At 51.6% G+C, this 15,040-nt stretch overlaps 1 protein-coding gene across 1 annotated transcript in view; it reads right to left on the bottom strand.

The window, feature by feature from the left end:
* Positions 1-15,040, bottom strand: part of Sec14l1 (SEC14 like lipid binding 1) — a 37,182-nt gene that overhangs the window by 3,605 nt on the left and 18,537 nt on the right. The window contains exons 3-13 of the mRNA XM_042702662.1: positions 13,180-13,329; positions 12,962-13,093; positions 11,662-11,790; positions 9,898-10,129; positions 8,580-8,689; positions 7,072-7,261; positions 5,078-5,166; positions 4,377-4,447; positions 3,582-3,753; positions 3,285-3,419; positions 1,408-1,542 (exon numbers count right to left, since the gene is read on the bottom strand). Of these exons, the coding sequence (XP_042558596.1) occupies positions 1,408-1,542; positions 3,285-3,419; positions 3,582-3,753; positions 4,377-4,447; positions 5,078-5,166; positions 7,072-7,261; positions 8,580-8,689; positions 9,898-10,129; positions 11,662-11,790; positions 12,962-13,093; positions 13,180-13,329 (1,545 nt within the window). The remainder of the gene's footprint in view (positions 1-1,407; positions 1,543-3,284; positions 3,420-3,581; positions 3,754-4,376; positions 4,448-5,077; positions 5,167-7,071; positions 7,262-8,579; positions 8,690-9,897; positions 10,130-11,661; positions 11,791-12,961; positions 13,094-13,179; positions 13,330-15,040) is intronic.

Here is a 15,040-nt window from a genome sequence, read left to right as displayed (position 1 = left end):
AGCCAGTGCCCATAATCCTCCGTCAACCAACAGTTCCTGCTAGGAGGCAAGGTGAGCTGGGTGAGCTCCCTGCTTTTGGGGAAAAGATTCCCACTCTACCATGCTTACAGCATTCAAAACCATCGTCTGTCCAGGCATTTCAAACCCTGTGAGACTGGCCGTGGAGTGTGGTGGGCTGCTTGGGCCCAGGAGGGGAAGCTAGGTAAATAGCAAGTGGAGACCCAGGCCAGGGGAGTGGGGGTGGGAGAAGCCCATGGGGTGGGTGGCTGCCCTGGGTGCTGAGCCCCGAGGGAGCTTCCTGGAAGGAAGATGGTCAAAGTCTCAGACTCCAAAGACCAGTCAAGGGGACTGAGAGGGAAAAACTAGCTGGAGGAGGCCCTTGCAGTCACTACGCCTCAGCTGCTCCCCAAGGGGCTCTGGGGGGCCGGCTACCCATCACCTCCTTCAGCTCCACCCCAGCCACAGTACCACAGCACGGGCCACCTCCGCATCTCCCCAGCTAGCACATTAAGCACAGCAGGAGGCATGAGTGGCACAGCAGTGGTTGTCAAGGGCAGATCTGTCTGTGCTGAGGCCTGTGTCCTGCCGTGGCCAAGCTCTCTCCTCTCTGAAGGCACCATGGACCCTCCGCTGGCCCTCACGGAGCTGGAGGATGACCCGGGACAGGCCCTTTCCCTTGATTCCTGAGGCAGAGCTGGCGTGACCCACAGAGATCACCAGGCCCTAAGCTCCTAGAACAAAGGCAGGGTGGACAGCTGCCTGCAGACCACGAACTGGAGCTTTTCCCTCCCCTGCTGCCCGAAGTGACCCTGCGCTGTCACCCGCTCTGCACGGAAGGCACCATCCTGCCAGCAATGCTGGGCCACGTATGCCTGGAGCCAAGCACAGGGCAGTCAGCGTGCGCAGACGCTGGCCAGGCTCCAGGACAGATGTGTGGCAGACGCCAAGCAGGACACGCCTGCTTCTGCACCACGTGGCCCTAACTTCACAATAACCAACCTCGTCAAGAAAAAAAATCAGCCTGCGAAGCTGTTCTCTATAACCCTAAATAAACCACACTCAGGGCTTGACACCCCCCTACTCCACCAACAGATACACACACATAACCTCACATACACTCCCACACATACACACTCACTCCCACATTCACACACGCGCGCGCACACACACACACACACACACACACACTAGCTCTTCATATCCTCAAGTATCTCCAGTGAAGAGGAAGTGAGGGGCGAGTGTCCTCCTAGGCCTCTGACCGCACTGCCATGCTGTATTCCAGGGCGCGGTCCTCCACATTCGCAGGAGGCCACATTCAATACCCTGTATGTTACTGCCCTATGGACTAAGGCCAGAGCCACGGGTGGCCCGCCCCGCTGCTGCAAGCTGGGGCCCCTCCGCAGGTACCTCGTGTGGGGCTCCTTTGAACACGCTTGCAGACTGGTAGATGGTCTCCGTCCAGAGCTTCAGGTCCTCGTTCTCCAGCTCCTCTGCGGTCCTGTACAGAGACTTGGGGACCAGTCCACCCTCTGGCACTTCACACTGGAAACAGAGACACAGGGAGAGCCTGGCGGATGGAACCCTCACAGCCGCAGAGCAAAGGCGCACGCTGGCCAGGCATCAGGTACTCTGAACTACTTAGCGAAATGTTTTTAAAACCACTTCAATACATGTTTTCCTTTGAATAATCAGGACAAGTTGAAGCTGGTTTACCACAAGCTTCTCACTAATGTATATGAGGCACTGGGCTGAATTAGTAAGGATGGTTTGTGTAAGAATTGAAAGAATTTATATTGCTCTGTAACGGAAGAGCATTATGTCAGGAGACGCATTTTATTCCCAACAGCTAGGCATCATTCCCCTGTGAAATCACAGCCAGGCCTGAGACACCACACAGTGGCACAGCGCCTGACCAGCAGCGCAGGCCCCAAGCTCTAACACATAAAACTTCCTGTCACTTGTTTGGAACAGGCTAAGTAGAATCAGAATTTGTATGTACTGTAAATTTTCTAATGACCTTGATACAATGACTACATACTCAAGCTCATAAAAGCCCAAGTCCCTGTATTCTCTGCTCTGGAGACAGCCACAGAGCAAGCCCTACAGCCGTGCAGAGTTCACAGAATGTGGCCCCAGAGAACTGCCTGACCCAGGTCAAATGCCCTCTAGGAAAGCAGCGGACCACAAAGTAAAACACAGTTGAGATGGCTTGACTAGGCTAAACCTCCCGACACTGAGGCACCGAGCCCCGCTCCAGCCCCGCTCCTCAGGGATTTATCATCACGGGACAAATCCTTTTGAGAGAGGATTCAATGCTCAATTTTGTTTTTCTGCCAATCTTGGGGCTTAAACTCAGGGCCTGGGCACTGTCCCTGAACTCTTCTTGTTCAAGGCTAGAGCTCTACTTCTTGAGCCACTGCTCCACCTCCGGCTCTTTTTGGTGGTTAGTTGGAGATAAATCTCAGACTTTATTGTACATGCTCCTAAGAAGCTCAGATTTTGGGGCTGGGAAGGTGGCTCAGTGGTAGAGTGCTTGCCTTGCATGAATGAGGCACCACATAAGCAAAAAGAAAAAAGCCGGAAGTGGCGCTGCGGCTCAAGTGCCAGAGCACCTGCCTGTCAAGTGCCGTGGGAAGGAGGCCCCCTCATTTCCTGCTGCTTCACAGGCCACTGTTTGCAATGGAGCAAATCACAGAGACCTCTTCTACCTCCTTATGTTAAATACTCCTAATTAAAACACACACACACACACACACACACACACACTAACACTGGGTGTGAGCTCACACCTATAATCCTAGCTACTCAGGAGATATGAGATCTAGAGGACGGTAATTTGGGGCAAGCCTCTCCTTCCAAAAAAAAAAAAAAAAAGGATAGCAAGACCCCAGTTCAACAAACAGATCAGGTGTGGTGGTTCTCTCAATTGCCCATAGGTAGGAAAATCAAGGTCTCAGGCTTGCTCCAGGTAAAAATACACAGGAGAACCTACCTAAAGCAAAAGGTGGTAAGAGCACTTAACTAGCAAGGGGCGGGGGGAGGTGTGAGACCCCGAGTTCATAGCCTCTCATTCATTCAGGCATGCAGATAAAGCAAGTCACATCTGTATCTGGTTCTAAAGCAAATTCTCATCAGCACTTAACACTAAGCAATGTGCCATGTCCACAATGACCTAAATCAACGACGAAACACCAAATAACCACCCATTCTGAAAATCACTGTGCAAGCCAACACAGACCTTTCCCACTGCACAAACAGGGGCGACTCCCTGCCCCGATACATACCATGCACTCCCCACTCAGGAAGTCTGGAATGATCTCTTTATCGATGTAATCCAGCAGGCCTCCAGGACCCTGGTAGTCATTGCCCGCATAAATGAGGAATTTCCTTCGGGTGTTGTCATCTATGAACGGACTAACCTGTAGCAATCCAAAAAGAGTGCGTGGTTTGGTTCTCCGAGGTGACGGTTACGGACGTGGCCTCGCCAGGGCCTTGCTGGGGTGCACCTGCTCTGCGGGGCGCGAGGACGCTCCGATCTACATTCCCAATGGCACCCTGTGGCAGCAAATACCCAAACCCACCAGTGTCCAGAGGACTGGGAAGACCCTGGGGGCGCGGAGGATGAGGAGGCGGCCCAGCGTCTCGGGGTAGTTGGCCTCTACCACCTCGATGATCCGCAGCAGGGCTTTGACCCCTGGCCTCCACAGGTGGCGCATGTTCAGCCCTTCCAGGTCCACCAGGCAGGTCCACGAGCTGTGGGAAGAGCAGAGCCGGCCCCACTCAGCAGGCAGCATGTGGCCAGCTGTGTCCCACGCCTCATGTCTTTCTCCTGCCACACAAGTCATTTACAGTCCTTTCTGAGTAAATACTGGTTTTTCAAAGGCCAGCGATGAGCTCTCATTTCGACACTTTATGACACACGTAAGCTCACCCTAAGCTACAGTACTGGAGAAAAGCCCTCGAGACCACTCCGTGACCAGCAGGCACAATGCGCTGTCCCTGGTACACACCAGGTGTGAAGTGCAGTAAGTGCTCACACATCTTCCTGGGTGGAGCACTGGGTGAGGAGCTGAGGACTCTGACCCTCCCACCGGTGCCTGACACCAATCACTGCCACTCTCAGACCGCCTGTCGCAGCCAGAAGCAAGGCACAGGACGCAGACAGCAACCTGCAAACCCCTGTAGACCTGGGCTCGCGGCAGCCACCAGCGACTGCCACTTCGGGGGACGAGAACGCTGACACCCAGCAGCTCCCCTGTGCCAGCTTCTCTAGTCACCTTCTAGAACACCTTGGAATAGCAAAAGACCAGGTACCAACTAGAAAGACTGAATTCAGCTTCTGTAAGATGAAAGGAAAAATACAACCTTCCACCCACCTGATAGGTCGTCCAAAGACTTTGGTATTTTCTTCACATCGCCTCAGACCTTCTTCGTTTATGGAGAGAACCTGTGCACAGAAGGCCGCACCAACGGCCAGGAGGAGTCGGCTCCACGGAGGACCGTGAGCAGAGCCCGCCACAGGCAAGGCTCGCAGAGCAGCATCCGCTCCGTCTCCTGACATGCCCGCACGCCTACCCCTCTCCAGCACAGGAGACGGTGCCATGGCAAAGGGGCTATGTCGAGTCACGGGTGAGCAGGGACTGCACGTGCGGGGGAGGGGGGGCGTGGGCACGCCGTTCCGATGCCTGCAGGAGGGCAGCCTCATAGCAGCTACCAGGGCAGATCAGGAGAGCAGCAGCCATAGCCCGCACGTGTGCACACAGACATGGAAATACACACTGCTGGGAGCCCCTTACGGTACACAACAAAGTGTATGTGAGGGTGGTGGACTTCAGATGCATCTTTAGGGTTTTGTTTGTCTGGAAAGCGAAGGCTGGGACTAGAGGAGGGGGCGTGGTCAGGATGGGCTGCAGGAAGAGGTGCCAGGGCAGAGCTGCAGCAGGGCGGCGGGGAGCCGATGGAGTGCCGCTCAGAACTTCTTACACACAGGGCTACATTTCCTCTCTAAGCGCAAGTGAAGCATGCTTATCCCAGCGGCCAGAGGAGCGAGCGAGAGAGCGTGCAGCCAAGCACTTACGTATCGCAGCAGGGCTTCCTCTCCGAGGGCTCGCACCAAGCCTTTGGTGTCCATCTGCCCCAGCCTGAGAACATAGAGAGGCCGCCCGTCTGCAGGAGGGAGGAAAGCGATCAGGACATGGCCCTGTCCCTGCTGTGAGGCAGAGGACACACTTTCAAGTCCTTGTACAGTGGCCCAGGGTGCATCTTAGAAGTGCCAGGCAAGGCCCTAGCTCCATCCCAGCATCATCCAAGCAAACATGCCCGTGAACATGTGGTGAGGTTATGGCATTTTCAAAAAAGGCATTAAAAAAAAAAGGAGGCGACTGCTGAGCAGCCGAGTGGGGCCCTGGGGTAGGCTGAGCAGGAGCCACAGCACCAGCCGCACATGTGGGTCGTGTCTTGCTGGCAGGGCAGTCTAGCGAATGGCGCCTCACAGGACCATCATGGAGGTGACTCTGAGAAGACCTCAGCGGCCAGGGTGCACCCTGCGCTCAGCACATCCTGAGCCCTGTCGCTCCGGGCCAGACAGAAGCAGAGATGGGCGGGGCCAGCTCCAAAACACAAACCAGGCCTGGTGTGCTGCTAATGGCAGACAAACAGAATCAGCCAGCAGGGCGCTGGCACCTGAGAATGCTACCTGAGGATCTGACCTACAGCTAGCTGCATAAAGCAAAATGTCACTTGGAATTCTGTAGAAATGTCAATTCATGTAAGTTTCCTTTGATATTTAATAGAACACGTTTGTCAATAACTTACTAGCAACCTTTCTTCCCCTCCACCAGTTGGGTCACAAAGTAGAATAAATAGAAAAATGGCGGAGCATCAAGGTCTGAGGCCCGCCAGGGCTACACACACCCTACCTCAAACAAAAACAAAACAAAAATCACACTAACACTCAATACATCTCTCTCTCTCTCTCTCTCCCTCCCTTCCTTCCTTTCCTGATAATAGGAGGGCCTTGTGTTTGTTCAGCCATGCCTCTAGCCTCTAGCCTTGCTTCTTGCTGGTTATTTTGGAGATAAAGATTCATGAACTTCTCTGCTTTGAGCCCTGATCCTCCAGATTTCAGCCCTGAATAGCTAGGATTACAGGCATAAACCCCTGGTACCTGGCCAATACACATCATTTTCAAGAACTAAATAAAGTTGCAATTGATCTGGAGAGGTACAAGCGATTAACTGAAGAGAACAAGATGGATGGGCTCAGCCAGGCTTGGAAAAACTCGTTCAAAGGTGGAAGAGCAGGTTTCGAGGAGATCCTGTCTCCTCTCCAGGAACAGCAGGGACAGCCCTTGACAAGGCAGATTTTTCTGGAAGGCCTGGGTAGAGCTTCACTTCAGGGAGGTATGCCAGGATCTACCTTTTGTTTACTCAAGTTCTCCATTGTTTTGAGGTAGAAAACCTGGCTGGACATTTTCTAGCTACAAGAGTCTAAGTCACTGAAGTTCTTTTACTGAGAAGCTTCAGAACCAAACATTCGGGGGGGGGGGGGGGGGGGAGGGGGGGAAGGGGTAGGGATGGTGGTGATGGTATATGTGTGTGTTAGTCCTGGGGCTTGAGTTCTGGGAGTCTTGGCACTGTCCCTGAGCTCTTCTGCTCAAGGCTAGAACTCTACTACTTGAGCCACATATCACTTCCGGTTTTCTAGTGGTTTATTGGAGGTAAGAGTCTCATGGACTTCCTTGCGGGGGCTGGCTTTGAACCAAGATCCTCAGATCTCGGCCTCCTGAGTATCTAGGATTACAGGTGTGAGCCACGAGTGCCTGGCAACATTCAGTTTTTTAAAAGCCATACTAGACTTCACCTAAGAAAAGTAAGCCATGGTGACCGAGTCACAAGGAGAAATCAAAGGGTTCAGGCCCCTTCTGGGCTGTCCAGGCTGGCACAAGCGCCTGTGGAGGGCCTGTCTCCCCAGCTGTCCATGCTGGTCAGACCGAGAGGGGCCCGCCTAACCAGAGCAGGGGCCTCAGATGCTTAGGTACAGGAGGCTGGAGGGGTGTCAGGAGCACACTACCTTTGTCATGGTGGTGCCAGCCTCCCGCGTAGTAGTCCTGAAGGACCTGGGGTGGGGTCCAGGTGTCTAGGATGTAGTCTACCTGATGCTGCTTCCGCCACGTTAGGGACTGGCACATGATCTCTCTGGCTTTGTCGATATTAAAATCTCGAGCACGTAGGAACCGAAGAATATGCTCATCCTTAGGGATCTAGGAAGAGGAAAAGAGGTTTCTAAGCAGTGGTAAGGGGGGTTACTAAGGGAAAACACCAAGTTGCTAAGAGAAAAAAAAGTCTAAAACTCCCACCTCCTGCCATCAGTAATAGTGATTAAAATTAGCTTTCCTTAGGGCTAGAGTGTAGCTCAGTAGTGGAATGCTTACTTATCTAGCATGTACAAGGCCCTGCATTCATCTCAGGAAGAAATAAAAATAATGTGTGTATGCACACATACATGCACACACATACATATGTATATATTTATATCTGTTTATCTGTGACTATATTCCTCCAAAAAATCATGGCTGACGCTGTACAATTCCAGCATCTAGGTATGGATCTTCTTTTTGGTACTCAAGACTCGGTCTCAGCACAGTGAAGCTGAGGCACACCTATCAAGGGCTTTTATCCTAACCCTGACCTGAGTGAGCGGCCAAGATCCCCACTTCTCCATGCACACCGCATACCAGAGCCCGGCTTGGGCAGCATGGTGTGCCGCTGCCCAGACGGACCTCCTCTGATCCCACCGCTGTCCACCAAGAGGTCCTCCTCTCTGAATAAGAACAAAGCCCATCCTGTGCTCAGGTCTCTGCAGTGGTCCACACACTCAACTCATGCCAGAGCAGGACCATTAGCCTCTGCTCCTGGCAACACTATGCCGCTGGCTTCATCTCCCCCAGAAAGCAGAAGTTACACAGGCATGGTTAAGAATGTGGGGGCAAGCATCCAAATCTGCCCCAACTCCCCACAGTGCTCTACTGCCTCAGCCACTTTCAGGGCTGGCAGGAGAAAGCCATGTGGACGTGTGGTCAAGACAGGGTAGGTCAGAGCCACCTTGCTGTGGCTGTCTTCCTAACAGCTGCCATTAATGCACTCAGGTGTTCAGTTTCTAGGAAGCCAGACTGGACAAGCTAAAGACAGGCTGGCCACATGAATGCCTGGTTGTCCTGCACTAGGGAGCATGCACAACTTGCTGGACACCCATAAAGGTCACCGCTTCCTTATGGGCTGCGATTTCACCCCAAGCCTCAGAATCAAAGCTCAGATATTTCTCCTCTATGTGATCTTGAGCTCTTTCAAACTTCCAACAGGAAAATGAGGGAATCCTTGGATACAAGATTGCGTTGTAACTCCATATTTACTTGTCTCTAAACTGCACCATTCTCTTAAAGCTTAGAAAACTACAATTCCTTGTACAGGAAGGACACCTCCCAGCCACGCAGACAGATCACTGACAGACTGGCTGTCAGGCGTGATTATGCAGCCCATGGGACACCAACACCGCCCTGCCACACACAAGGCCACACTCACCTTGCCCTTGTGGGTCTCCTGGAGCCACTGGCGGAGTCTGATGAGGCAGCTTTCCTGGAGTGGAGTCAGATCACCCAGGTATCTCTTGATGTAGTCCGCATCCAGTTTATCTGCAAGGGAAGATGCATGGCAAGATTTACAACAAAGACCACTGGGTTCTGTGGCCCCTAAGGTCCTCTTGGTGAAGTTAGCAGAGCATGTGCCCCGGGGTGCCAGATTTGAGCAGCTGCCCTGGCAAACTTCAGTGACTGGCCTTAGATGAGATCACTGATAATCTACAGGCAAGCTTTCCAACTCAATTACCTTCCTCTGATTACCATCAAGTCTCCTTTACCTGAAAAACCTCAGCGTTGTTCATGATAGGACAGCAGCTACAGTGAATATCTAGTGAGGTTTTCTCTATGCAAAAGTAACATCAAGGGAAGGGTGAGCTGGCACAACAAATACAAGTAAATGTAACGAAGAAAAACTCACAAGGTGAATATTCAACATAAACCCTGAACCCGGCTAACTGTTGAAGGTGAACAAATGGCTAGCAGCAGAGCACCACGTAGAGAAAGAGGAATACTGGTGCCATAAGTTTCTGAGTGACTGACAGAATTCATGTTTTCATATTGTGTACTTTTTCAGAATATTCTACAAGGGTATCACTCAATTAACAAAGTATAGCCAGGGGAGAGTGGCTTATGCCTGTAATCATAACTACTGAGATCTGGAGGGTCAAGATTCAAAGCCAGTCAGAGCACAAAGGTCACATCTCCAACCAACTAGTGAAAAACCAGGCTGGAGGCACAGCTCTAGTGGTAGAGCACCAGTCGAGCAAATATGAGGCTACAGTTCAAACTCCAGTAGCAGAAGAAAGCATCAAATGTGCTCCTTCTGTGGAACAAGTGGAGAGTTGTGTGACAGACAGAAGCAGCCCCTGCCGCGGCCTCTTCCTGCAAGTCACTCTGTTTTTCTGTCCTTAGTTCACCAAATCAAAACTGAGGGTCCTTAGCACATCAGCACATCCCATCTAAAAAGAGCGGTTATGAATGGGTCCTCATTCGCAGGTTGGTCAGGACAGGGCTGGCTTCACAGGGAGTGTAGTGTCTAAAGATGACTGAAGTCTGTGCGGCTGGATTACTGCCTTAGCTTCACTAAAGGTCACTCTTTGGTCTCAATGCAAGACTAACCAAGTTATATATGGGAGAGAAGAGAAGGGAAGAAGATAGATAGATCATGGTTCAAGGCAGAGGCAGACAAGGCAAAAGGTTAGTGAAACCAGAACCCCACGATTCCCTTGGTGCTGGAGGAATGAAATGTCTCTCACACCTACCGTCAGGTGTCCCCACCACAGGCTCGGGCGCCCCAGTTGGGTTACTGAGGGCCTCGCCACCCAGGCCCTCGAGGGTAGCATCTGGGACAATGACAGTCGTGGACACTGCTAGATTCTTGCTCAATGACAGCGTCTCTTTGGAAGGCCCGAGGGAAGGTGGCGTCCAGCGAGGGACATGCGTGATACCTTCATCTTCTAGCTGACGAAGGTAGTATTCGATGATTTCTTTCCCCTTTAAGACGAAACCAATCACAAGCTAAGGCACAGTCAAACATGCAAATCACTCATCCCTCACCAGCTCATAAGGCCCTGTCAGAAACTGAATTCTGTGATGTGGTGTTCCTACGGTCCAAGTACTCAGGACCATGAGGCAGCAGGATTCCTAGACCCTGAATCCAGGGCCACCTGGACAGCGGTGAGACCTGTCTCTACAAAACTAAAATAAAATTGAACTTTGACACACAAAAGTTATTGGAGTCAGGCACTGGCGGCTCGTACCAGTAATCCTAGCTGCTCAAGAGGCTGAGAGCTGAGGATCACGGTTCAAAGCCAGCCCAGGCAAGAAAGTCCATGAGACTCTTATCTGCAAGTAAGCACCAAAAGAGCTAGAAGAAGAACTATGGCTCAAGGGGTAGAGCGCCACCCTTGAGTGAAAAAGCTCAGGAGCAACACCCAGGTCCTGAGTTCAAAACCCCAATACTGGCACACACAAAAAAGTTATTTTATTTCATCCTCTCCAAAAGTTTAGGGAATACTGCAGAGAGGGAATTCTTGTATGGCTACTTTTCGTATTAGTACTGAGGCTCGAACTCAGAGCATTGAGCTCTCACTTGGCTTTTTAACTTAATGCTGGAGCTCTACCATTTGAGCCACACCTCCACTTCTAGATTTTGCTGGTTAATTGGATTTTTTTTTTTGCCAGTCCTGGGGCTTGAACTCTCGACCGGGGCGCTGTCCCTGAGCTCTTTTTTGCTCAAGGCTAACACTCTACCCCTTGAGCCACAGCACCACTTCTGGCTTTTTCTAAGAATTAATGGAGATAAAGAGTATCACAAACTTTCCTGCCCTGGCTGTGATCCTCAGATCTCAGTTTCCTGAGTAGCTAGGATTACAGGTATAAGCCACCCACAAGTGCCCAGTAGATATGGTCGTTTTAAAACACTGAGAAGGGCTGGGAAGGTGGCTCAGTGGTAGAGCGCTTGACTTGCATGCCTGAGGCCCTGGATTCGATTCCTCAGCACCACATAAGCAAAAAGAAAAAAGCCGGAAGTGGTGGTGTGGCTCAAGTGGTAGAGTGCTAGCCTTGAGCTGAAGAGCTGAGGGACAGCGCCCAGGCCCAGAGTTCAGGCCCCAGGACCGGACCCAAAAATAAATAAATAAAAATAAATAAAAATAAAACACTGAGAAATCAAACAAGCCTTCCAAAGGCGTGCACCATCCCAGGCGAACACTTCTCCATCCCCATCCCTAAGAGCCAAGGAGCTCAGTTCAAAGGCTGGGGATCCTGTGTCCACCTTTGGAGGATCTCAGCACAATGGTTCCTCCCCTCAGCAAACCTGGAGGGCAAACCTGAGGGTGCTGTGAGCTGGCTGCCGCTGCCTCACCCGACCTCCACTGCTGCCCTTGCCACCAGCACCAGGTAACCCCTTCAGGCTGAAGCAGCAGCCCGAGCAGGCAGGGGGATCCCTGACTTCCAAATCACACCACGCCCAGAGCTCCTCCAAGCCCTGCCTCTCCCTTTGCTCTAGGAGCCCACAGACTCACTTTCTTAATGTTGCTGGTATACTGTTTCATTGCGATTTTTTCCACTGTACTTTCAAAACCAAAAAAGGATTTAATATCTAAACTTGCAGACTGCTCAAAACAAGTCCAGTCTTCATTCTCGGGGTGAACCTGCAGAGAGAGAAAAGAGCTCCACCAACACACTCAACACTAAGACCTACTTCACACCGTTCATCCTCCAACTGGGAACCCAGAGAAACTTTCCTACCAGTGCTGCCATGGGGAAAACAGCAGGCAGGATTACAGAGGGGTTGAAAGCCATGACAGGTCCCAAAAGTGACTACAAAAGCAGCCTTGGTTTTCACTCCCTCAGCTGGTGCATGGAGCTGGGTCCTCGCCTAGGGAAAAGCAAGAGCACCGCCTGGGGCAGGTGACAGCCTAACCATCAGCCACGGAGCACCACGGGAAGGGAGGACTGGGGGCGGGGCAGGCTGCTGCAGTCACTAGAGTGGCCACGGCAGGCATTAGTGGGCTAAGGCTGAGGAGGGAACGAAGAAGTCCTTGGGGAAGCTGCCTGTGTCTGGGGCAGCAAGACAGTCAAAAAGCCTTGGGCACAGTGAAGGGACAGCAACAATGTGAGTAGGAGAGAGGGAAGGGAGGCTCAGAAGCCGCTGAAGGGGAGAGCTAGGAGGCGGGGCTATTCTAATGAGCTGCCAGGAGCTGTGCCAATCAGAGGAAGCAATACAGACGGGAAGACAGAGACTGTCAGCACTAATCTTTTGGCTTCGTTTATATTTTTGTGGTACTAGGGGTTGAACTCAGGGCCTCTATCACTGGTCTCTACTCTTAAAGAAACACAGTATTGCCGGGCGCCGGTGGCTCACACCTGTAATCCTAGCTACTCAGGAGGCTGAGATCTGAGAATCGAGGTTCAAAGCCAGCCCGGGCAGGAAAGACCGTGAGACTCCTATCGCCAATAAACCACTAGAAAACCGGAAGTGGCGCTGTAGCTCAAGTGGTAGAGCGCTCGCCTTGAGCTGAAGAGCTGAGGGACAGCGCCCAGGCCCAGAGTTCAAGCCCCATGACCAACAAAAAAAAGAAAAGAAACACAGTATCTTAGTCTTTCAAATACATTTCTAAAGTATTAGGGTCGGAGGAGAAGAAGTCATCTTTAAAACCAAATCAAGGCATCCTTGGCTGACTTGGTTGTTAAGAGCAACCACACTGTGCTCCAGCCACAGCTGCTACCTCCTTCCAGCACCCGACAGCAGTGATGCCGGTGTCACAGCAGCGGCATGGTGCTGCGAGGCCCCAGCGGCCCAGGGTGGGGGTGGCCACTCACCGTGTAGCAGCAGTGCTCATTAATGATGACCCGGTTAGAAAATGTTTCATTGTGGGCCTCAATGTGCAAAGTACGTTCCCGAGAATTCAGGGAGTTTTTCTGGACAAAATAGACATAATCGACTCCTGCGATCTGTAATGAAGAAGTACAGAGGAAAGGCTTTTATCAACACCTCCGGTCCGGCAGAAGCTATAAGACGGCCACTCTTCCTCACTCACCTTCTTCAGTAGCCTGGGGGCATCTATGTCCAGCTTGCAGCGCCTCTCAATGACGTGAATAGCCCCATCTTCACTTTTGAATTCACTCACAGTGTCACTGTCCACGAACATTGGGATCAAAGGACAGGTAGGGAACCTCCTCTCATAGGCCTATGGTCAAAAGAACATAGACAGGAAGGAAGAGTGGGCCTGGCTCTTCTCTGGAGAAAGGAGCGGTTCTCCATGCATGCCCGCTCACCCGCAGCTTCCATTAGAAAGGAAAGCTACCTCATGTTCATGGAACAAAGACTCAACTGTAGAGGGGCACTGGTGGCTCACCCCTGTAATCCTAGCTACTGAGGATCGTGGTTCAAAGCCAGCCCCCTGGCAGGAAAGTCTGTGAGATTCTTTTTTTTTTTTTTTGTCTTTTCTTTTTCGGTACTGGGGATCGAACCCAGGACGTTGCACTTGCTAGGCAAGCGCTTTGCCACTGAGCTACATCCCAGCCCAGTCTGTGAGATTCTTATCTCCAGTTAATTATCAAAAAGCCAAATGTGGCACTGTGGCTGCTAGCCTTGAGCAAAAAAGCTCAGAGTCAATGCCCAGGCTCTGACTTCAAACCCCACAACCAGTATCTTCTCCTTCTCCCGAAAAAGACAACTTTAGAGGATGTCCTCTCTGCTCAACTGGATGCACAGGCCTAACACAATTCCCACCAACCTCCCGGCAAGATGCAGGCAAGAAAGACTGCAAAGAGTTGATAGAACTGGTGCTCTCCTACTTGAACCTCTAAGCTCTGGTTTTCGCTGGTTAGCCAGAGATGGAATCTCCAAGTCTTTTCTTTGAGCCACAATCTTTCGATATCAGCACACTGAGTAACTAAGATTACAGGAATGAGCCATCAGTGCCTGACTAAAAGCATTCTTGTTTTATTAAAAACAATATAGGTAAGCCCTAGTTCTAACCCACTGGAAGAGCCTGGACGCAATGAGTTGTGGTAAGGCAAACTCGACATGCAGATCTCTGAAGCATTTCTTTACACAGAGAACTGACATGAACATGTATGTCGAAAGGACACCGGGAAGCAGCCCAAAAGGACCCCAGCCACCAGTCTGAACACCAGAAAGAAAGACGAGGTATAGCATTATAAACCACAGTGCTACTAAGAAAAGTGGCCAGGGAGAAAGTGTGTCAGCGAGGGAGCTCCCTGACACTGTGTCAGGGAGGAATGTCAGGATGAGGTAAGGCCTCTGCACAGCCAGGAATGTGGTCAGGAAGCCGCTCGGACAGAGGTCTGCAATGGACCCCATTCCAGAGCAGAGTCGGTCTCCAAGTAGTATCCTGCAGTCAAGAGTCACCATGGTGCCCGTATGATGGAAAGATCTAGTAGGCACCACCTACTAGAATGCCTGGACTTGGGGCCAGTAAGGACACAGTCTGGCAATATGCCTGCACTGGGAGGTGGGCGGGGCCAGAGAGGGCTCTCCAGCCCTCTGCACATGCAGCCAACCTCGAAACTATTCATGGGGAAAGCAGAAGAAATATTCTGATTACAAACTGCATTACACACACCCAGCTTGAACTCAACAGAAAAAAACTGTGTCAGAAAAGAGCCTAGAATAGAGGCCTCTGAGGAGACAGGCTGCCCGGTACAAGGAGGCCTTAGCTGCTGGGCAGGAATGGCCACAGCCACCCAGAACCTGGAGAGAGACCTAGTGTTCCCTATTAAGTGAGATGAGCACATCATAGTGGCGTTCCTTGGCTGGTCACTGCAGTGCGCGAGCAGCTGGTCCTAGGCAAGCACACTTTGGAGCTCAGGGAAAGTGTCATGACTGTACATACACTTGCTTTCAGATGTTCCTACCCCACCCCCCCCAAAAAA

Source organism: Dipodomys spectabilis, unplaced genomic scaffold (assembly GCF_019054845.1).
Source record: "Dipodomys spectabilis isolate Male_0828 unplaced genomic scaffold, ASM1905484v1 ptg000329l, whole genome shotgun sequence".
Lineage (NCBI taxonomy): Eukaryota > Metazoa > Chordata > Mammalia > Rodentia > Heteromyidae > Dipodomys > Dipodomys spectabilis.
Note: the sequence above shows the minus strand (reverse complement) of the source record. Positions and strands in the feature narration are given on the sequence as shown.